A 21,119-nucleotide genomic window follows, 5' to 3' on the forward strand; every position below is an offset into this window, starting at 1 on the left:
TTGTCGTTTGTTTTTATGTAACAAATAGATTCACCTATTGATAAAAAATTATTAAATTTATTGATATTAGTAAAAAAATTGAATAAAAATTTATATTTATCCCCATTAACTTATTATTATTCACTTATTGCAAATCAATCAAAATATTCTTTTAATGATGACAATATACCTTCTTACACGCACTAACGTAAAGATATATAGAAGTGTTTTGGTTAGAACAAATTTAGTTGACCTACAACAATAATAAATTTATCGAAAGTCAATATATATTTTCATTCATCTTTTGCTAATACAAGTGAAACTCAATGGATTTTGATTTTGTAAGGTTTGGAAAAATGAGTTTCGAATTTTGAAAGATTCAAAAAATGTGTATTAATACATGTTATGATGTAATTAGAAGTTTTTGACATTATCTGTTTTGAGGAGAGTGGGTTTGAACTGGTTTCAAATCAATCCAAACCTGAAATGTAATCAAACATTGAATTTATGTTTCCGAGACAATCAAAACTCAGTTTGTGAATCTTATTCCTCAAGTCCCTTGAGGTGCTCCAGATAAGTCCAACCTCTGTTCATCTCCACAGGTTACAAACATCAGCAGCTACATATCAATTGCTGCCTGGTCCAGGTGCAAACAATTATGAATTAGTATAGATGTTCTTCATAGGTCAAATCTCATTATTTAATAGCCAACTGAGTTCAAAAGTGTTGCAAGTCATCTGTAATGAGAACAGGTTAGAGCACGCGAAATTCGCAAGAAATGCCACGAAGCCAAAATTGGGAGGGAAGTATACAAGAACAACACAAATAGAATCACATCATCATTAGAACAAGAATCAAGAAATCAGCCAATATTCCTTCTCCAGGTACACCGCATGTCAGAAAAAATCTAAGACAGTGTACCACCAGTGTTAGCTTGTTCGGCTATTGTCCCCGTGTAAATGATGGAAGTAATGAAAGAATTGAGTAGTTTAATTAGGCTAGGCAACTCATCTTTGAGCAACTGCTCATTCCAGTTGCAAGAAAGCAGCAGGATGTTCTTCAATGGTATAAGGATATATGATGTCCAAATTTACTCGTCTTCTGCAATAAAATTTGGCAATTCGCCCTCGCACAAGTACTCATCACATTTTGATGCTGATCCCCAGTCTTTCCTCAGCCGCAAAATATCCTCAGTGAAGGTGGATCCAGAAGATCCAATAAACACAGTGGACAAAGCACAAATAGTTTTATCCAGCATAGCTTCCACCTTCGTGATGAAATTGAAATTCCAGCGTTAGATAAACTTTATGATGCTGAAATACATGAACTCCAAGAATTCACAAACAAGGTTAACAGACATCAGTAATCAAACAAGCTCCACTTGTACATAAAAGGGCCTCCACTCTCATTAGGATGTCATAATAAGAGCCTCAACTGGATATAAGAGATCTATAGAGAAGTCAAGATAAGAGCTGAGTCCATTGATTTCTTATCATGCAAAATATGTTCTCCAAGCTGTGATATGAATAACAGAATTCTTTAGGAAAAATCAGAATCAACACTCATGCAACACACAAATAATGCAATTAAAAAACCAACACTAAATATCACCTGAGAATCACCTTCAAGCCCATGCCTGTATAGTAAAGCGTCCCACTTTTCAGCTGAATTAACAGCAGGTCTTTGAACAAGAGGTATGGTCTTCCCATTCCAGATGACAAGTGACTGCAGTAAGCCAGTTTCACTGTCCGCAGCATCTGTAGAAAGATATATCACTGGACTATTAGCCCTTTCAACCACTCGATTGATGCAATCTGCAGCTTGAGGAACAGGGTAAAAACAACTTGGTTGCTTGGCATTGCTGAAACCCATTGAACAAATTCTGTTGGACTCTACATTGAATAACATAAAAATGTAAGAAGGCCTAAGGAATGGAAAAATACCAGAACTTCAAGAAACCATGGCGCCGGAAGTGGAGAGCTATAAAGTCCTTCCCCAAGAATGTCTGAATAAAACGTTGAGCTGTGAGCAAAATAAGCCGACTCGGCTCAATCAAAGTCTTACATTTGTGGGCAATAGGACCACCTGACTGCATCACCCGCTGTCTGTCGACATCAGCAAAGAACACATCTCCAATTGCAATAATATCATCATCAGATGAAAAATTTGCCAAAATATCCTGGACTGTCCTTTGCTTTGGCTGCTTAACATCTTCCTCCCAGACAGCCTCAATCTTGCTCAAAGCGAGACCTAAACCTTTCAACTTCTTTACATGGTCATCATCCACAAAACACGGCTGCGGCAATGAGAAATAACACATGAACTTATCAACATGCAGATGGTTCTTCTTACTCTCTGCAAACTCCTCAAATGTCACCACAACTTTCCTTCCCAAACACTTATTGATATGCTCTATATCCAAGACATTTCGAAACTCATAATCAACTTTTGCACTCGGGATCACCAAAACCCGATCAAGCAGAGCAGCAAAAAACATATGCTTCTCCAAACAGATCAAGTGATTAGACATTTGTCCAGAAACACAAATGGCAAACAAATACTTGTCCGATCTTGGCTTCCACTCAATAGTTCTCCTCTCAGATAACCTCTGGTCCACCTTCCCACACCTATTCCAGCCCAAAAAATTCGCATCCGTGTAATTCTCATACAAATCCACTTTATCCCCATTTTCCTGCGATGACAACAAAACACCCTGGATTCGCTTGTTCAATGAAATCTGGCTAAAAATCCTAGATTTCAGGTCTTCCAACAGTGAAGACGACGGCGAAGCTGCCGCATCATGATTAGCAGAACTCATATTCAACGAAGTACTACTATTTACTAAGTTTAGTTCTGATTTATTCACCAATGCGGTATAATTCCACATCTTAAAAAGCTCAAACTCCTGCTGCTTAAGCAAATACAGAGCTTGCAATTCAGAGCCGCGCATCCGGTTAACTGGAATGCTACTATTTGTAAGAACCTCAATCCTCGGAAAGCGTATTGGCAACATATTCTTGAAATCGATGGTAAAACACAGAACCAAAATCGGCACAAGCAGACAAATGGCGACAAGACACCGGCTTTTGAACCTGCGGCAGACCCCGGAAAATGGGCTTTTGAGACCATCATCGATTTGAAAAGTTGAAGGACGCCTGCTATTCGGAGAATTCAATACGTCATTCGGCCTACCGCTTTGGCTAATTAGATGCTGGCGATCGTCCTTTTCGTCGGAGGCCTCAGGATCCATCGTTGGGAGTCACTTTTTCTCTCAAAACGGAGATGATGTCAATGCATGGATATGGAGAAAAGCACACAATAGCGCACTAACTGTGTGGAAACTTTTGCAGTTTATGCGAGAGAGAGAGAGTGAGAGCGCGAGATTGGGCGAAGTAAGAGATGATCGGAGGAGAAATCGTCGGTGGACAGTGATCCATTACCGGACCATGATATTGCCTGGGCTTCATAGGGCAGCCCATCTAACTGGATTTTACTGCATTTTGAGCTACCGGCCCGGCCCAACAACAAATTTTAGCCTTTTTGTGTTCAACAAAAAAAAAAGGGCTTTAACCCAATAAATTATTAAATTTGATTTTTTGAGTAGCACACTTCAAAGGTTCGTCGAAACAATTAATAGTGTAATTATATTTAGACCCTTTTTAAAAATATAAAATTATAATTTTTAAAAAAAGGGTGACTCATTTTCGTCAGAGTTTGAATAGAAAATACTAACGTTAGGAAAAAAAAGTTACATGAATATTTAATTTCACCTTTTATTTATCATTTTCATATATATTTTTCTGTATTTATAAAAGAATAAACGTAAAATATACATATGGAATAAGGTTAACGTCATTATATTTTTCCCCTTTTCTCATATAAAACTTAAAATTTATGTCATTTTTTTTTTTTGCTAGCATCAGTATTTTTCATCCAAACCTCAAAAAGGGGTTGAATGTAAATAGTAAATTTTTAAAAGGCATGTAAATATAATTTTGAAATTTTTTTGAAGAAAGTATAATTTCACTTTTCAGAAAGAGTTTAAATGTTATTAACCTGAAAATGAACATGTAAAACATGTCATTATATATATATATATATATATATATATATATAGAATATCTCATTTTCAAATGTATTGGTTGACTTTTCTTTTGCTAAAGGATGAAACAGAAATGGAGATGATATAAGAGAGCCAAAGATGAGAAGGCAAGCAAAACAATGAAGATAACAAGACGACGTTAACATCTTCACTTGTGATATGATTAACACATGAAATACAATCCTCAACTCTCACTTTGTCAAACTAACTTGTTTGAGATTCAGTATTATTTGTGCGCCAAAAATTTGATATAAGCAGCTATATTACACTATACTTTCTAGCTAGATGGAAGAACTATGCATGAAATTTAGAGTACTTGAAGTAATTAAACTATATTTCTTCCACAACTTCAACCAGCCTCCCTCGAACCCATTTCTTGATTATTTTAGCTTCGACATTCTCAGATTGGAACTCCGATCCATCCCCTAATGGTTTCTCTGTGTGTTCTGTGTCTCCGTTAGGATTTAGTTCAGGATCAGCATGATTCGTTGTACATTTGGAGCAATTCACTGTGTGGTTCAACTCAAGTGAAAGAAAACTATTAGGATGCATCTGATCAAACTTTTGCTCGGTTTCATGCAGATCATTGTGACAAGAACTCGAACAATTTCCATTCACCAAATCTGGCAAGCCAAACTTGTTGAAACTGAAGTCCTCGGTTTTGCTAGAGGATAAGCTGTGAACTCCATTTACTGTACTATGGTTGATGAGATCCGGAGTTTGAATACTTGTATCTATATCTTCTTCAACATGAGGTACTGGTTCAGATGAATTCTCTGAAAGACTATTGTCATTTTCCAAAGAGATTGGATCTTCATTCTCGATGGATTCAATAAACTGAAGTGCTTCGGCAATTAGCATCCTGCTTTCCATTAGAGACTTCTGAACATGAGGGCTCGTCTTCGCTGCTAATTCAAGGGCCTTTGAGGCCTTCTCAGCTTCAGCAATCAATAACCTGCAATTATTTATGGGAAAAAGCAGTCTATTTTCAGATTTTTGTTGCAACATATGGGATACTGCTATCCTAGGTCCACACTAGTTTAGCGATCTGCGAAAACAAGAACTCTCTGATTAGAATTGCCACGGATTGGCCACTGACCATTTGAGGGTACATTAGGCTGCAGAAGATTTTGGGTTTCCTTTTCCTTTTATCCCATTCAGGAAATAGCCACTAGAGAACTGATATACGATAATGGATTAATAGCAAAAATGGATACTGAATCATGCAATAAGATCTTACTTTGCTCTACAGATAGCTTCACTTCTTTTGCTCATAGCAGCAGCTCTTTGTGCTCTAATGTTTTTCAGCATCTCCAACTTGGAACTTGCAAATGGATCCTTGTATGATGGTGCTTTCCTTCTCTTCGATCTAACTCGATGGACTGGGCTCTTAGTCTCACGCTTTACAAGATTATCAGTCTCATCCTTTTTTATCGGACCTCTTTTTCGAGCCTGCCCATCACCACTTGGCTTTCTCCTGGGCTTTCTTTCAACCCTTTCCGATATTCCATGAAACTTAGCAAGACTAGAGCAAACCCGATTACGGTATTCCTGGTACCATTCATAAACGAAAGATTAAGGTTTAATCAACAATTATTCAAGATAAGCAGTAACTACATGGGACAACTCAAATTGGCACCCAACAGAAGCCAAGGCCATCAAGATACAACTACCATTTGTTAACCTACAAGCTCCAGAAATAATCAGGGCAGATAGAGTTATGTACAAAGCAAACAACTTTTTCCACCAAGAAAAACTAGTTTTACATAGATAAATACTTCAATGAGCATTTGCTTCTTGAAAGTTATAATTTTATATGAAACAACAATCTTACAGGATCCGCCCATTTAGCAGATATCGCCTCTGAAATCTTCCTCTTTTGCTCAGGTGACTTGGGTGCTCTCTTGCTCCCCTTTGGCCTTGGCATATTTTTTCTTTCCTCAACACTCTGCAACCATTCCTTCTCAAGCTGTTTATCCAAGGTCTTGTATGAATCCCATTGCAATTCTTCCTCACCAGAAAGACCCTTTTGGGCTGCCTCTGCAATTAGATTCTGCCACTCAAAGTAGCATTTCTCCTGCAGCATCAATTTCTCTCTGCGTCTTTCCCACCCTAGCCGGACTCCCACTCCAATTTTCATCCTTGTTTCTTCACTGTACAGTAAACGAAGAAGAGAAAAGACAACACGCTGTAAGAGGGTGCATACTTTATCAAAAGCATTGTTCGACTATTGACGGGAGAAGAGGTGATAAAACATAAGCTAAGTCAAGGACCTCAATGTCTAAATATTTTTGGATGGCTTCAGAATTATCCCATAACAACCTCCAAGAAATGAATCAGTATCATGCAAGATAAATTGTCATAAGCACTTCCACGGATACATCTTACACCTAAAGCATCTATGAACGCAGAAACCAGAATGGAGCCTGATATTAATGCAAAAGGAAAGAAGGAACCAACCTTTGAGCATGCCCCATGTTGCTTAGCTTCATCTTGACCTGCGATGGCGAAAAACATGAGTAACATTCTACAGTGGAAAATATAAATATAAAAGGCAAGTTCATGTCGACAAGCGAACATTTACAAATTGAATAGACTGATAAACTAATAGAATCAAGTTCAAGGAGTAGAACCCGTAAGCCAGACACAAGAATATCTTGATGCAATAGTAATATCAAGGTTCAAGAAGAATAAAGAACTTATAAGTTCCTAATGTCTCCTTTAAGTCTGAACCAGTTGCATAAATCATATTACTCCCAAGAAATAGGGTACAAGTTATTTTCACAAGAGCCAAATTACATTGTTCACTATGGCAGATATCCTAATATTTTCCAGAATTATCTTGGATTTCGTGTAAACATTCTTTGTTTCTTACATGACATCACCTTAGGATCTTGCATTGCAAGCCTAGTCCTCTCTTTAATCCGCCGTAAGGTTTCTGCATGTATTTAACACAGTGGGATTTGTTAAAAGCTCAAAAACCTGAACATTTTTAAATACTTCCAAATGGCTGATCATTACATTACCTGGGCTGTGCTTCCTGCCCTTGTTCCAAGGTGTGTTTCCTTTATTCGCTTTGGAAATCCTCATCCGTCTCAATCTCTCTCTCTCGTCCAATTCTGTTGAGTCTTCACTTGAAGATTGTGGCTCAAATGCAGGAGAATTAGACTTTACCGAATCAATATCCAACCTCAACCTGTTTTCATACCCTTTCACCACTTCATTTTTGTGAGTTGCTTTACCAATTTCAAGGGTAGCAACCGCCTTTATCATCAGTCCACCCCGCCGCACCTCAAGTCTTCCCAAGCTATGATTTCTACCCACCGTTTCTGTGATGCAAAATTTTTTCCAAGAAAATGCAGACGCCAATCCCAATCCCAATCCCAATCCCCTATCATTGCCAACTACAAGTTTGTTATGAAAGCGAGTCTCAGACCTAAATGCTAATATATTGTTGCGGAAACAAGAACAAGGCTGTGAAATAGCAATATCTGCAAGACAAACATTTTACAACTTCAGTACAATCTTCAAGAATCCTAACTCAAAGCAGTTCTCCAAATCTTTCATCAAAACAACACAAATAATCAAACACAAAGCATACAATTCCAATAAAAAAAGAAGAATTCTTAGGTTGCAGCAAACCAACGAAAAGACAAAAATGGGACACATTACAAATGCACAACAAAGAAATGAGAACTTATCATATCAAAGAACTTCAAATAAAGAAATAACCCATAAAAATTCTCAAATGAAAAAGTATGATAATTCTCCTGTTACCTAATAAAGGCATGGGGAGCTCATCAAGTCAGAAGTCCGAAGCGCACTGTTTTCAGATATGGAGATTAATGGCTGCGCCCCTTATTGTAGAGATTGCATGCACCCACACCTCCGCTAACACTTTGTGCAATCAAAGAACAGTGGTAATGGTTTTGTGAAAGAGGAAATTGAACCTCGAGAAGATGAAAGTGAGGGTGAGAGTGAGAGCCACACACCACCAGTGCTACTGCTTTGTGTCCGGTAGATAACGATAGATATTTGCTAAACTTTTCCCTTTCTATTTTATATTTTCACCATTTAAATTTCTATTTATTTTTATTTAGGAATAATTACACTGCCCATTTAATCCATTTTTATTTTATTTTTTCACCGTTTAAATTTCTATTTATTTTTATTAGGGATAATTACACTTTTTTAAATTAAAAATTAAAAATTAAAAAAATTAAAATTAAAGGGTTTGAAAAAAATAATTTAATTTATAATTTTACTGATAAATATCATCAAATTCAGTTAATTTTAATTAAGGAATGGACCTATTTGTTATACGAAAATAACTTTAGCGGTCTAAATTTAATTTTTCGAATTATAGAAAATCTATGAGTATTTATGCCAACTTCATGGGAGGAGAATGTAATTTTTCCAAATGTTTAAATGATTGCTTTGCCCTCTTTTATTTATTTATTTTATTAACTAATTTCTATACTTTATTAATATTTTCACAAAGGTGTAAAAGGCAATTAACTCATTTTAAAAGTGATATTTTACTAACTTTTCATTTGTAATTTTCTTAAAAATAATAATATTTCAAATAGTATTACCACTTAATAAATTTAAAATAAACCCAATATCAAGATATTAGTTCCTCACTATTAACTAATATATCTCAATGTTTCAAATCTTATTTATAAAATTACTTTAGTTATAATTTTATTTTAAAAATAAAAACATTGTCAACACTAATCTTTTTTTAGAAAAAAAGTTTTAAAAATTTAAACACAATTAAAGCATCGATTTAAACTCTTTTGCAGCTACTCAGGACTGAAAATTAAATCAAACTACTCGACATTTTATTAAAATTGATTGATAAAAGCTCATTAATGCAATTTTTTCTGTTGGGTAAGTTTTCAAATTCGATTCGATTAATACAAAAATAATAAAATATACTTACAAATATCAAATTATTCAAACTCGACTCAAATTTGATCCAATTAAATCTCATTTTAGATTGATCAGACCATTAATCAAACCAAATTCAAACATAACTATTCAAACTTAATATTAGTTTAAATAAATTTGAATCAATTTAAATTTTGGGGGCAAAAGAAATCATAAAAAGTTCAACTTATTTACCGAAATATTTTAAATTGCAATAAATATCTTTGTGTCAGCTTACAATTTTTAGTTTATTTTAACTTAATTTACGATAAGTCTAAATAAAAATTGTATTTCCAAACATTTTTATTTGACTTAATTTGAAAAATATTTAATTTAAATATTTGCAGACACCCACTTAAACTAATACATAGAAATGCTCAATATCCACAATGATCTCTTACAAGATTAATGATTTCATCCTATGGATCTCATATAATTTTGTCGACAATATTTATTCAAATTAATTACAAAAAAAAAAAAAAGCTTTTATTATAATCATTACCACCTTAATTAATAATATTGTATATATATGCATTATTATGCTATTTAAATGTTGTCCTGTGCTCATTAGTTGTACCTTATTATTAAGTGAGAACACTACTTCGATGTCTCACTTTTTTGGTCTGCTAATTTATTATTATTTTTTTAATTTGAATATTTTAAATTTCTTTAATTTAAAAATATTTTTGAACTTTTTTTTTTATTTAATTATGGACACTGGTTTGGGTGTGCTACATGCACTACTTTATTACTAGTTGATACATCTGATTTCAAATTTATGTCTCGGGAAAAATGAAGTAAAGGGAACATATAGACTATAGGGTTATCATTATATAAATATTTTAATAAATTAAAAAATATATTAATTCAATTAATATATTGATATAATAAAGAATCATGAAATAAAACACACATAAAGTGAAAAAAATATACATAGATCTTATAAGAGTTAAAATCATGATTTTGAATTTGTTCGTAAAATTTGAGTCTCAATGATTAAATTAAGACATCGTTGATGGTTATCATTATTACTATTGATTAGGAACGGAGAATAATTTCAAATTCATCATTTTGTCTTAATTCGATATTTAACCCATATTATTCCATGGGAGGGCCCCCAACCCCCTCACTATTCACTTAATTTTAGGCTTAACCCCAAATTGAAGTATACAAAAAATTTTAATTTAGGTTGATTTGGTCGGACTTGAATCTATTATATAGTAAATACAAAATATCTGTCGTGTAATTGGTATACAATTAAAAAAAAATGATCAATCACATGATAAATGTATTGTATTTTTTTAGAATTAATTTGATTCGATTAAATCTAATTTGAATAAGAATTTTTTGAAGCATTCAAACTGCATGGGCCAAGTTAATAAATTATATAGGGTCCATTCAGCATATCATTAATCAGTTGAAATTTTAGAGGGTAAAGAAAATAAAAAAAAAAAAATCTTGGGGGACAATTAGATCAGAAGTAGAGATTGATATAGAAGCAAGGATATGGGCTCGCGTGAGTAGGAAGCAAAAAATCTCTATTCTAGTTCTATCATCAGTTACGGGTTCGAATTTGAGAGTAATTCTAGACAATGTTTATTATTCTAAATTTTTTTTTGTCTTTTTTGAATGATACAGAGAGAAATAAATTGGATCGAAAGAAAATATAATTTTTTGCTTGCGTAGGTAAGGAATTGTGTGTGTTTAGTCATATTTAAGATATCATACGATAAATGATCATCTTACATTTTTCAAACTCACATTTGAAAATTTCTTTTCATTTTAGTAAACTAGCAAAAATTGAACGTGAATGACCAACTTTCGATCTTTTTAAGGGCTTTTTTTTTTGAACTTTTGTGGAGAAATAAATAATTAATAGGATTCGACAGTATAAATTAATATTTTTTTATTAATATTTATCTGATTGAATAAAACGTGGGATAAAGCCGAATTATACTGCTACACTTTCAAGATCAAATAAGTTAAGAGGGCTTATCCAAATTGGAAGCCATCATCAGATGTTGTAAATCAAACTCTTAAAATAGTTTAAATTAAAATTATTGCAGATGAATTTGTCTGAAAACTGAAAACAAAAACATGTAGAAGTCTTGTTTTGAATAGAGAGAAGTAATTGAGTGAGGAGCTCCTCCAACCTACTACGAAGAAGACATGAGGAAGCATCTAAAATCACATCCAAGAACTAGTTATTGCAATATTCAGCCCTCAAATACTAGGATAAAAACCTCAAAAATTGCTGTTTCAATGGTCAAAAAAGGGAGAAAAGTCAAGGGTGGTTGCCCTTCCTCCCAAACCAACGCCACAACACTAGTCAACAGAAAAGAAGCCACCCACCCCCACCCCACCCCATATCAGTTGATTTCTTCTTCGTCTCTCCTACTATCCTCCTCCTAGTCTCCTAGTCCTAGTCTTCTTCCTCTGCCTCAGCCCCACCTTTCACAAGTTTCATTTTCTTCCCCATGAATCCTCTCTTGTCTGCGCTGACTGCTCAACATTGTATTCCTCCATTTTGATGTCCCTTTCTCAGTTCCAAGTCGTCATCCACAATCTCTTCTTCTACCAATAGGAGTTTCTTGGAATTTCACTTTATATATGTATAACCAACCAATAAATTCTTCTCAAAGTTGCATCTTGTTGGATATTTGAAATCCAAACTTCCATCGTTTCTTTGCTTCTTTCGTTCTTGATATCTCAAGAATTTCTTTGATTGTTTCTCATTTTCTTTTGTTCTCAGAGTTCAAAATTCAGGTGGTATTTGGATGCACTTCACATTGAAGTGAAATTCTGAGATTTTACTAAAAACTCTCATCTTAGTTCTGGTTTGAGTGGATTTCCAATTACATCAGCTCAGCTGTTCTTTTCAAGATTGCCTTTTGTTGAAATTTGCCTATTATTTCAAGAAATCCCATCTTGATTCTCTTGTCAGAACCTAAAATTTCTCCAAAAAACTCTAGTTTTCATGAAATGGGGAGCTCAGGAGATAGCAGTGGAGTATTAGGTGGTACAGGTGCCATGGAGCTGACAGGGAAGATCATGGTGGTGGCAATAATCCTCCTCTTGTTTGTTATAGTCTTTGTCTTCTGCCTTCACCTCTATGCCAGATGGTTTTGGTCTCGCCGCCAAGAAAACACCACAGCCACCACCACCAGGCGCCGCCGCCGCGGCCTTGAGTTTGCAGCTGGCCAACAAGAACTAATGGTTGTGTCCGCCTTCCGGCGTGGTCTAGACCCTTGCGTCCTCAAAGCCATACCTGTTATTACATTTGATCCTAAAGAATTCAAAGATGGATTGGAATGTGCAGTGTGCTTGTGTGAGGTTTGTGAAGGTGAAAAAGCCAGGCTTTTGCCCAAATGCAATCATGGCTTCCATGTGGATTGCATAGACATGTGGTTCCAATCACATTCCACTTGCCCCCTTTGTAGAAACCCTGTTGCAAGCCAGAAACAATCAAATTCATCTACTGATGCAACATTGGAGGATGTTCTTCAAGCTCCAATAGGGGAGAATTCAGGTGTTAACATTTCTTCAACAGAAGCTCCAAGTTTCCCAACCAATGTGTTATTTTGGGGGGACGATAATCAAGTTAGCTCGTTCGGTCCTTGTATGGAGGAAGATCATCAAGGTAGTGGAGAATCATCAAGTTCATCATCATCATCATCGACCGCACCAACGGGCAACAGGCCTGATGGGATGTTGGTGATCGATATTCCAAGGCAGGTAAACGAAGAGGAAGAACAGAAATCTCCATTGCCAACGAGATTCAGGACACTGAAGAGGCTCTTGAGTGGTAATAGAAGGGTTAATCCTTCTAGTCCAAGAAACTTGGATTTGGAACAAGGAGGAAGAGCACAAAGTTGATTGCTTCATTGAAACGTGTTCATGTGATATACATATGTGCATTGGTTGGATCAGATGGATGAAATGCTAGTTGAAGGTGATTAGAATAAAATGGTCTTCATTGGCATTTGGCTGTGATGAACTCTACCAGCACAAAAATTTACTCCTACTCAGAGTGGATATATATGGGACTTCCACTATTTATTCGAGACGAGTAAGAACATGTTTATTCGTCCATTGATGTTCTTTAATTCTTGATGAAGATGAAAGCTTGCAGCTTGGAACCTGTGTCTTCCATGTCCTAGTTTGAACTGAAGCTCTTTCATGTTTCAGGAAACAGTCATATACAAGCATAGAAGAACTGAATGTGCTGTTTGTTGCATAGATATAGGTTTGCTTCTCTGTTTGAAGAAGGAGTATTTCCATCTTCTCTTACAGAAGAGTGTTAGATTGAAACCTTAGTAGTTACTTTGTATTGCAAGCAGTGACAATGAGAAGACATTTTTCTTCGAAATTCTTTCAACTATGGTCTTGTTCTTTATTGATAGTCCCACGCAGGTTTGTCTTCTGCTTTTAAAAAGCTTGGTAAAAATTTGCTATGGATGACTGGGAATAACTTATTTAATATGAGATAGGGAAGGATTTACAGCGATGACTGCACAGCGTTTTGATGGTATAAAATGAGAAAAATATACTTAGCAGATCCGGAACAATTCTGCAGCTGTTACGTATATTAATTCTCTTACTATTCTTCATTTCATAATTTCTTACTCGAGGTGCTTAACTTTTACTTTTCAAGATTGCATTTTTCGTTTCTCAGCACAGAATCCCCAGCATATCAGATTTTCAAGAATTCTTGTCTCATGTGGAAATACTACGATAAACTTCCCCGAAACATCAAAATCCTTATACATTCTATCTTCCCGTGATCTGGTAGCAGCCTAAAATATGCAAACAAGACATTAAACATCTAATTTTCTTGATCTCTAGCTATGTGACCAAGTAAACAGGTCCATAAGACTGAAGCTTCTGGGTGTTATTAAGCTGGCCAAGACACATATACGGCACCTCATATTCCTCCACTCTCCTTGTTGAACTGAAAAGACCAGTTAGTGGGCCTGATGCTGCCCTCTTCGCTCTGCCAGTAGCAATGCCACCGCCACTGCCACAACCAGTCGGCTCAACTGGACCCGACACATAACCACGCCTGGCCTTACAAATCTTGGTGCTGTTCGTTGCTTCCTTAGTGGACTTACTTTTCTTGTCAGGTTTCAACCAGGAAAATAATGATTTTTTCCATGATTTCCTGTTCTTTTTTTCCCCATCAAACTGTTCTTCTCGCGCTGGTCCGAGGCAGGCAGTGTTTGAGATCCCCTTGAAAGCATTATTCCTGGCTTCTTCCAAGAACTGAAAGGAGCCGTGAACGTAAAATCAGATGCAGGGTTCAGAAAGACAAAGTTTTAACAGGCTGGAATACGAACCCGAGTGAAATCTTCCTGGTAATCAAACTCGTTGACGCAGTAATCTGCAGATTCATGTCCTTGGTTGATCATCCTTGCCTGGACATCAACAGGAAAAGTAATGGCATACCTTCATAAATACTTACTCCATCAGAAAAAAAAAAAAAAAAACAGAAGTCGTTGGCAATTGTTTCAACACCCGAATTGTCAGTATAAAATCAGAAAAATGTTGGCTGATAAAAGTTAATAAATGAGAGCGAATATAGGGCGGCCGGCCACCTTTAATTTATTACCTTGGAGTAGTGTTTCTTGACTTTGCAGAAAGAGCAAATCACATAATAAAACGACGATCTTTGCTATCAATGTATTGTTGGTTTGTCATCATGTTCCATTTTGGTATGTCGGAAATGTAAAGGCCAGCTAAACCTCATCACCCCCACATGAGCTTGCGCTAGAATTTAAAGAAACTTTTGGCAGTTGGTTAGGTTGTGAAAGCTACCACTAACGTTTGCATAGAATAAGGAAAAGGCTCTCTATGGAAAAACCAAAAATTAATGCAAACAAGAGAGAGAGAGAGAGAGAGGAACAATATAATAGAACTTTAAGAAAAGAGAGAGATTAACAAAAAGAATTACGGAGCTTTCACATCAAAGATTATGAAGCCATTAAGTATGAAATACGATAGACAAATGATATAATAACCTTCTAATTAACTCCATGAAATGACGAGTGCCCTTTTCTGCTACATCTGGAAACATGGGAACCATGTATAATGCAGTCAACATATATATGTATATATATATATACACACAAAAGCAAGTTGTTGTAATGAACTATAATATGATAATGTCTAGTAAAGTAAATCAAAAGCCGATACAACTATAATATTATAATGTCTACAAACAAGGTGAGGATTTCAAGCCGCATGTCTCGGAGGCTCCCATGAATATCTCTTCTCTTCCTTCTTTTCAGTTCAGTTAGAGGGAAACGAGAGCTCAAGTGGTCGGGAAAAAGAGCAGAAAAGAAAGTATTATATAGATCTTTCTTTCTGGTACAACATACATCTTTTTCAAGTGTTTTTGTTGGGTGGTTTCTGGGAGGATGTGAAAGACATACTGCTGAAGCTAGGGTTACATAAACATGCAGCCCACGAAATTGAAATCTGACGAACAACATTGCAGTATTCAGGAGATCATATAAGACGGATGCCGAACAGATTCTCATTAGCACCACCGTATACAAATCCCGCTTAGGTACATGAGAATTAAAGGACACCACGAAATATAATAACTCTCACTTCACAATTCAATATGCTCGTTTGCAACCCAAGCACAGTTAAAATTTTCACTCTTTGCTGCCTATGCATCAAAGTTGAAGTAGAGGGAGGGCCATTACAATGCCAAAAATGAAAACTAGCAAGAACAACAGCCAGGCAGGGGAAGACCGCTGCCTCTGCTGGTTATTCAACTCTTTTGGGATTTCTTCATTTCGCACCTCCTCAGCACTGCGCTTCTTCAAAGAGGGTTGGGAATTTTCTTCCTGAATAGATGCTGGCGCTGCCTGATCTAGAGATTGCTCTGCTGATAGTTGTTCCTCGTATTTCTCAACATACTCTGGAAAGAGTTTCCTAAAGGTGGGACTGTGGCGAACAAAAGGGAAAATGTGAGTTGCCCGTCCAAAGAAGGTTTAAGTGTAAATATGGCACGAGTGGTCTATCGTAAAAAAGCAACATAGATATTGTTCAGTTGTTATACTATTTGCATTGACAAAAGGAGCATTTGGTCTGCAGGACTCACTTTTTACAATTAAATGCCAGCGAAGCCTTTGCAAGCCTCTGTTTCTCCTCTTCGGTAGTTGTAACACTGCCTGTGGTAGGACTATTGTCCATCTGAACACAATGGAACATGAACACCATCTGGTTAGACACAATCTGAATCTCATTTAGCTCAACTTGAACCTGGGAAATTATTTTCTACACAGATACAAAGGACGCAATGCTAACTCAAACAATAAACATGAAACTCACCATGAATGAGAGGAGTCCAGTCAATATGCTGCAGGGAATAATGACAGATGTCAACACAAACAACTTAAGACTGATAAAGGAAGAAAAAAGAAGATATATATATATATATATATATATATAGAGAGAGAGAGAGAGAGAGAGAATACTTGCACGGTGATAATGCCATACCTTGAGACAGACCACATAGGGTTCCAACTCTCTGGATGGACTGGGAAATGACACGATATGAGTGGAATGAAACAAGAAAATCACGGAGAAGGCAAAAGAAATTGACAAGTCAGAAGTAAGTCAAATAAACTTACAATCACTCATAGAGAGGCAGATTTTCTTTTGTGTCATAAAGCGTCCATTCGGAGTAGTCATACTACAAAGGAAGTATACTTATCATAAACACCTTATATAGCATGAACAAATCATGCAACCAAGAAACCTCATGTACAATGCTTCAAAACCACAATGTTCGAGAAGAACTGACAATACCTGATTCCTGGAGGTTTAAATGGGTATTCTGGTGGAAACTTTATCTTTCCATAGTAATATCCACCTTGGGTGATTTGTAATAAAAACAAAACACAAAGTAGCACCAACCTCAGTATTAAAATAAAATCTCAAATTTGAAATATGTAAGAGATCAACATGCACATAGCAAACATGTAACAGAAGAAGAAACCTGCAAAGGGGGTTCCTTGACTTCCCTCCAAAACATAATCTGACCAAGAATTAAGCAAAAGATTAACTTAGCAGATAGCGCAGAAGAACAGAAGAGAGGCAACACAAAAAATAGGTGCTGTCCGAGTCTATTGACATGATAAAAACACAAGAGTGGTAATAAATTAATGTATCTGTGCAACTCCAACAGTGGCCAACTAAAGAAGTCCTTTAATGAGATGAGAGATTTCACAAGATATCAACTGCCCCATCTTCATATTGAAAATTTTGTGAAAAAGAAAGAAACAAAATGAGATTTGCATGTCATAAAAAAAACAAATGCCCCACTTGACACGTATAATAGCCAGCCACATATTCACACAAAAGTCTGAGAAAAGAAGTTTGTATTCCGTGAAAGACAATCACAATGCACTTGGAAGGTTATACAGGAGATTGGGAGAAGGATTAGACATTTAGCCCATATGCTGGTTTACTAAGCAGATCTTGCAGGATTGATGCAGCAGTTGTTAGAAGTAAGAACCATAATTATGTTAAATAAAGCAAGAGAAATCGAGAAACTAAAGCAAAAGTGCATGCACCTTAAGTAAAATATCATTGTCCCAGTGACATGAACATCCAATGATCCAAATAGACACATAAAAGATCTACCTTTTTATGATCAAAATACATGAATTGTTCAATCACGAACAGAGGATGGGACATCGCACAATCAAACAAATGCAATGAACATAAGCGAGGCAGCAACTTACGCCACTCAAGGATGTCGTTTGGAAGAGGACGTGCCACCACATTGGAAACAGGTTCCTGAAATGCATGAACAAACTATGACCACCATAATACAGTCAGCTAAATAGTATTCAGTTTCCAAAGAACTAGATCACAACATCAACCCACAGCATGATAAGTAATAAAAAAAGCAGGGCAGCGCAGTGTTTAAGACTCAAGTACAAAAGTAGAGTGTTTTAAGCTACACAGAAGTTTCACGGCAGGCAGCACTGTGATTATCAATATTGCCACAAGTAATCACGAAGTTATCCTACTAAATATTTTCAGAATTTTAACTAAACAGGAAAATGGTTACAAGCAGATCTTATGAAACTAAGGAATATGCCCAAGATTTTTTAATATTTCCATAAGTAAAAGACAACTCACTTTACAGAGTGCTCTATATTCCTTCTGGAGGCGCTTCACACATGCTTTTTCAGCCATCTTTAAGCGGTAAATTAACAAACAAATGAAGAATCCCTGGAGATCCTTATCCGCAACCAAAATCGGATTTTGCCCTTGTAGAACAGAATTTAATCATAAAACCTGAAGAGCAGGTCCTTCCTCTTTCCTTTTCAACAACAAATCAAATAGAACAATATCGTCATGTCATATGGTAAGAAAAGACAAACAACAATTCCAGGACAGAATATACAGCTCTCACTGACAACGTTGCAAACAACCTGAACTATAAATATATGGCAGAACCAAATATTCATGCACTTCACCATTTTGACAGATAAGACAAAATATGCGATCCATGTCCAACATGTAAAAAAACATGCACGTTCAACATAAAAATGATGCCAACAAAAATAAAGTCGGTTCTCAATTAAGATAAAAACCCAAAAGTGGGCAACATCACAGTGTGTGGTAGAAATTGATTAGGAGGTTGATGGATTTATATTTGATCTATTTGTAACTTGGTTGATTCACTTTATTATAAATTGATTTGCTCTTATCCATTTAACCTCATCACTTAGGGTTGTATCCAATGAAGCAGCACGACTAAAACCATACCCATTGTTCATCTGCTGATTCTAGAAAACAACCTGCCAATTTCCGTATCACAGTTGAAGAGCATCACATGTTCTAATCCATTATTTTGTTCACAGCTCTCGAGAAGCATACCACATTTGATGCACTCAAATAAATTTACTACTCATCCCCGAGTGATGAAACTATGAAGAACCAAGTTCGTCGGCAACCTGATGTATCATTATAGAAAGAAATTACATACTACTCTTTTCTTATAACTTTGCTTCTCCGCATCAGTAATTAAATTGGATAATGCATGAATGAGGTAAGACCCTAATACCTCCAGATTCACATTTGTAATCATGACAAGGAAATAACAAAACGAACCAAACAATCTAAAACCAAATTCATACTGTTCTTTCTAGCTTATCCATAAATTACTTGTAAAAATAGCTTACTGCCACACCTGCACAAAATTCAGCATCCTTTTTGTTCAATCTCTCATCCGTGTTAAATAATACTGCTTGTACAATAATCACTTAAAAGACTGGGTCAAGGAAAGGCAACATCTCAGTCCAACTACAAGACTAAATGGGAAAAAACACAAAAATAAAAATTCCAAAATTAACCAAATCAATAATTTTCAATTTCAACACCCAACCACAATTGAAAAAAGAGCATAAACCTACAAACACATACCACCAGAAATCCAGTCGGCGAAATCAAACCAAGTATTGAGCAAAAATGATCACGGAACCCCTCGTAGAGTATATATGAATTATTAATTTATGGAAATTTCTGATTTGAGAAACTCTGCGGCAGCAGAGAATTTTTGGGGTTACTTTTCTGCTTTTTGTTTGTCATTTTGAAGGTTATTGTACAAAAACGCGTGGGCTTTTTAAGGGGTATCAAGAAGACATTTTTCGCCCTAGCAATCTTCGTAAGAGTTGTATTCGTTTCTAGCGGGTCCAAGAAAATCTTGACGGATTTGGGTTATGGATTTTCCCTAATCTACACCAAATCCATCCCTAATCAATTCGTAAAATTACGTTCAGACCCTCTTCAGTTTTGATGTGTTGTTTTATTGTTCTAAACTTTTGTTTTTCTTCTTTTTGGTATTTAAACGGCATGAAATATGATGATGCATATTCTCTCTTTTGTAAGTCATTTAATATCTCTATTGTGGTTGGTATTTTTTAAAAGTGGATGTTTCGTAATTGATTTAATCTTAATTTGTTACATGATGAATTGATTATGTGGTTACCATTAATTGAGGAATTTATTTGGTAAATTTCATTTTTGAATAATTGGCATTTAAATCCTCTATTATATAGTCATACGCCTATCTATTGAAACTTGAGAGTTAATGGTATTTTTGTTATCTTCCTTCCTTCTTCAATTGGATCTTTGAGCTCTTTCCTTCTTAAAGTGGAAACATGATGCATGAAGCATCAAGCGAGCCGCTTAGAGCTGTTGATGGTGTTGGGAGGCAATTAGTTAAACCATGTCATGGCATCGGTTATGTTCAGCAGATTAGCTTTGGCAATAAAATGATCTAGGTGGTCTTGAGAATTGTTAATTTTATTACACTCAGTTATATTCAATATTTTAACTTTTGGCTGGATGACTTTATCCAATGTATGGGGTACGAATAGACTTTGCCAGGGTGGGGCCAGCGAGTGGAAAAGCTTGGTACTCCTTGACCTTCTCCTGCTTAGCTAATTTGGGGGGAATTGAGAGACCTCTCCACCCTTTGAATTCCTCCTACCTACCCGTTCCTATGGAGAGGAGAGATTGAGAAAACACTATGTCCTTGTGGAGGGAGACTCTACTATCTACCTCTCTTTTACAAAGTGCATCTTCTCTCACATATCTTATACCTTTGTTCATGACCCTTGAAGACAAAAGACTCTCTGTAAAGGAAGAAGGGTCGAGATTACACCTCGTGGGGGGTGTTTGTTGGCCCTCGACCTCTTACCAGGGCTCAACATTAAGATTTATTAGAGGTAGGGGAAGTTTAACCTAGAGTCGAGGGCTACCTCCCTTCTTTAATATTCTGCGTGTTAGATAGTATTAATTACTGTTTCTTTCCTCATTTTAATTTTTATTTTCAATGCTTAAATCTTCCTTTTCCACATATGACACTAGGGAGGGAAAAGACAATATGTCAATAACCAAAGCACACTTGTACTAGATCTCTTCTTTTCATTTATTCTTCGGTATTTATAGGCCTTCGTACGTGATTCAAGGTCTCTAATATGATTAGTGCTTTTCAAGAGTGGGTACTTTCGTAACTGGCTTACCCTCAATTAGTTATGGTGAATTGATTATGTCCTCAATTAATTATAGTGAA

The 21,119-nt window shown here is 35.9% G+C and overlaps 5 protein-coding genes across 8 annotated transcripts; 1 reads left to right on the top strand and 4 right to left on the bottom strand.

The window, feature by feature from the left end:
- Positions 1 to 741: 741 nt before the first annotated feature.
- Positions 742 to 3,415, bottom strand: LOC105162777 (O-fucosyltransferase 36). 2 transcript variants are annotated; one of them, XM_011080901.3, is made up of 3 exons: positions 1,923 to 3,413; positions 1,591 to 1,840; positions 742 to 1,246 (listed from the first exon to the last, which is right to left on the bottom strand). In XM_011080901.3, exons 1-3 carry the CDS (start codon positions 3,227 to 3,229, stop codon positions 1,070 to 1,072), a joined length of 1,734 nt encoding a protein of 577 aa, XP_011079203.1. In that variant the 5' UTR covers positions 3,230 to 3,413; the 3' UTR covers positions 742 to 1,069. The 2 variants fall into 2 exon arrangements, with proteins under 2 accessions (XP_011079203.1, XP_020549039.1); XM_020693380.2 differs by having other exon boundaries at positions 1,094 to 1,246; positions 1,602 to 1,840; positions 1,923 to 3,415.
- A 786-nt stretch (positions 3,416 to 4,201) lies between these two features.
- LOC105162786 (uncharacterized) lies at positions 4,202 to 8,108 on the bottom strand. The gene is made up of 7 exons (XM_011080908.3): positions 7,859 to 8,108; positions 7,108 to 7,572; positions 6,967 to 7,019; positions 6,542 to 6,579; positions 5,916 to 6,234; positions 5,322 to 5,632; positions 4,202 to 5,036 (listed from the first exon to the last, which is right to left on the bottom strand). Exons 1-7 carry the CDS (start codon positions 7,869 to 7,871, stop codon positions 4,412 to 4,414), a joined length of 1,824 nt encoding a protein of 607 aa, XP_011079210.1. The 5' UTR covers positions 7,872 to 8,108; the 3' UTR covers positions 4,202 to 4,411.
- Positions 8,109 to 11,319: 3,211 nt separating this feature from the next.
- Positions 11,320 to 13,382, top strand: LOC105162792 (RING-H2 finger protein ATL60). Its single transcript, XM_088880827.1, has one exon. It carries the CDS (start codon positions 11,996 to 11,998, stop codon positions 12,887 to 12,889), a length of 894 nt encoding a protein of 297 aa, XP_088736953.1. The 5' UTR covers positions 11,320 to 11,995; the 3' UTR covers positions 12,890 to 13,382.
- A 350-nt stretch (positions 13,383 to 13,732) lies between these two features.
- LOC105162802 (uncharacterized) lies at positions 13,733 to 15,306 on the bottom strand. 2 transcript variants are annotated; one of them, XM_011080920.3, is made up of 3 exons: positions 14,622 to 15,306; positions 14,350 to 14,427; positions 13,733 to 14,275 (listed from the first exon to the last, which is right to left on the bottom strand). In XM_011080920.3, the coding sequence occupies exons 2-3, from the start codon at positions 14,419 to 14,421 to the stop codon at positions 13,859 to 13,861; spliced, it is 489 nt and encodes a 162-aa protein (XP_011079222.1). In that variant the 5' UTR covers positions 14,422 to 14,427; positions 14,622 to 15,306; the 3' UTR covers positions 13,733 to 13,858. The 2 variants fall into 2 exon arrangements, with proteins under 2 accessions (XP_011079222.1, XP_011079237.1); XM_011080935.3 differs by having other exon boundaries at positions 14,350 to 14,458.
- Positions 15,307 to 15,525: 219 nt separating this feature from the next.
- On the bottom strand, positions 15,526 to 19,701 carry LOC105162822 (ubiquitin-conjugating enzyme E2 34). 2 transcript variants are annotated; one of them, XM_088880830.1, is made up of 10 exons: positions 19,466 to 19,701; positions 18,176 to 18,359; positions 17,773 to 17,827; positions 17,025 to 17,063; positions 16,835 to 16,898; positions 16,657 to 16,718; positions 16,523 to 16,562; positions 16,355 to 16,382; positions 16,125 to 16,243; positions 15,526 to 15,967 (listed from the first exon to the last, which is right to left on the bottom strand). In XM_088880830.1, the coding sequence occupies exons 2-10, from the start codon at positions 18,230 to 18,232 to the stop codon at positions 15,694 to 15,696; spliced, it is 738 nt and encodes a 245-aa protein (XP_088736956.1). In that variant the 5' UTR covers positions 18,233 to 18,359; positions 19,466 to 19,701; the 3' UTR covers positions 15,526 to 15,693. The 2 variants fall into 2 exon arrangements, with proteins under 2 accessions (XP_088736956.1, XP_020548647.1); XM_020692988.2 differs by having other exon boundaries at positions 16,125 to 16,216; positions 19,466 to 19,687.
- Between the last annotated feature and the right edge of the window lie 1,418 nt (positions 19,702 to 21,119).

This window comes from Sesamum indicum, linkage group LG1 (assembly GCF_026168435.1).
Source record: "Sesamum indicum cultivar Baizhima isolate 11 linkage group LG1, ASM2616843v1, whole genome shotgun sequence".
Lineage (NCBI taxonomy): Eukaryota > Viridiplantae > Streptophyta > Magnoliopsida > Lamiales > Pedaliaceae > Sesamum > Sesamum indicum.

What these genes read in the sequence shown, in the direction of transcription:
- LOC105162777 (XM_011080901.3), bottom strand. Translation starts at nt 3,229, where the DNA reads ATGGATCCTGAGGCCTCCGACGAAAAGGACGATCGCCAGCATCTAATT. An exon ending in CATGGTTTCTTGAAGTTCTG is followed by an intron (nt 1,841 to 1,922) that starts GTATTTTTCCAT and finishes AATGGGTTTCAG; the next exon opens with CAATGCCAAGCAACCAAGTT. An exon ending in GGCTTGAAGGTGATTCTCAG is followed by an intron (nt 1,247 to 1,590) that starts GTGATATTTAGT and finishes TTCATCACGAAG; the next exon opens with GTGGAAGCTATGCTGGATAA.
- LOC105162786 (XM_011080908.3), bottom strand. An exon ending in GGGCAGGAAGCACAGCCCAG is followed by an intron (nt 7,020 to 7,107) that starts GTAATGTAATGA and finishes AAATACATGCAG; the next exon opens with AAACCTTACGGCGGATTAAA. An exon ending in CTGCTAAATGGGCGGATCCT is followed by an intron (nt 5,633 to 5,915) that starts GTAAGATTGTTG and finishes GAATGGTACCAG; the next exon opens with GAATACCGTAATCGGGTTTG.
- LOC105162792 (XM_088880827.1), top strand. Translation starts at nt 11,996, where the DNA reads ATGGGGAGCTCAGGAGATAGCAGTGGAGTATTAGGTGGTACAGGTGCC.
- LOC105162802 (XM_011080920.3), bottom strand. Translation starts at nt 14,421, where the DNA reads ATGATCAACCAAGGACATGAATCTGCAGATTACTGCGTCAACGAGTTT. An exon ending in ACCAGGAAGATTTCACTCGG is followed by an intron (nt 14,276 to 14,349) that starts GTTCGTATTCCA and finishes GGCTCCTTTCAG; the next exon opens with TTCTTGGAAGAAGCCAGGAA.
- LOC105162822 (XM_088880830.1), bottom strand. Translation starts at nt 18,232, where the DNA reads ATGGCTGAAAAAGCATGTGTGAAGCGCCTCCAGAAGGAATATAGAGCA. An exon ending in CCTATGTGGTCTGTCTCAAG is followed by an intron (nt 16,383 to 16,522) that starts GTATGGCATTAT and finishes TATTCCCTGCAG; the next exon opens with CATATTGACTGGACTCCTCT. An exon ending in CTGGACTCCTCTCATTCATG is followed by an intron (nt 16,244 to 16,354) that starts GTGAGTTTCATG and finishes GTGTCTAACCAG; the next exon opens with ATGGTGTTCATGTTCCATTG.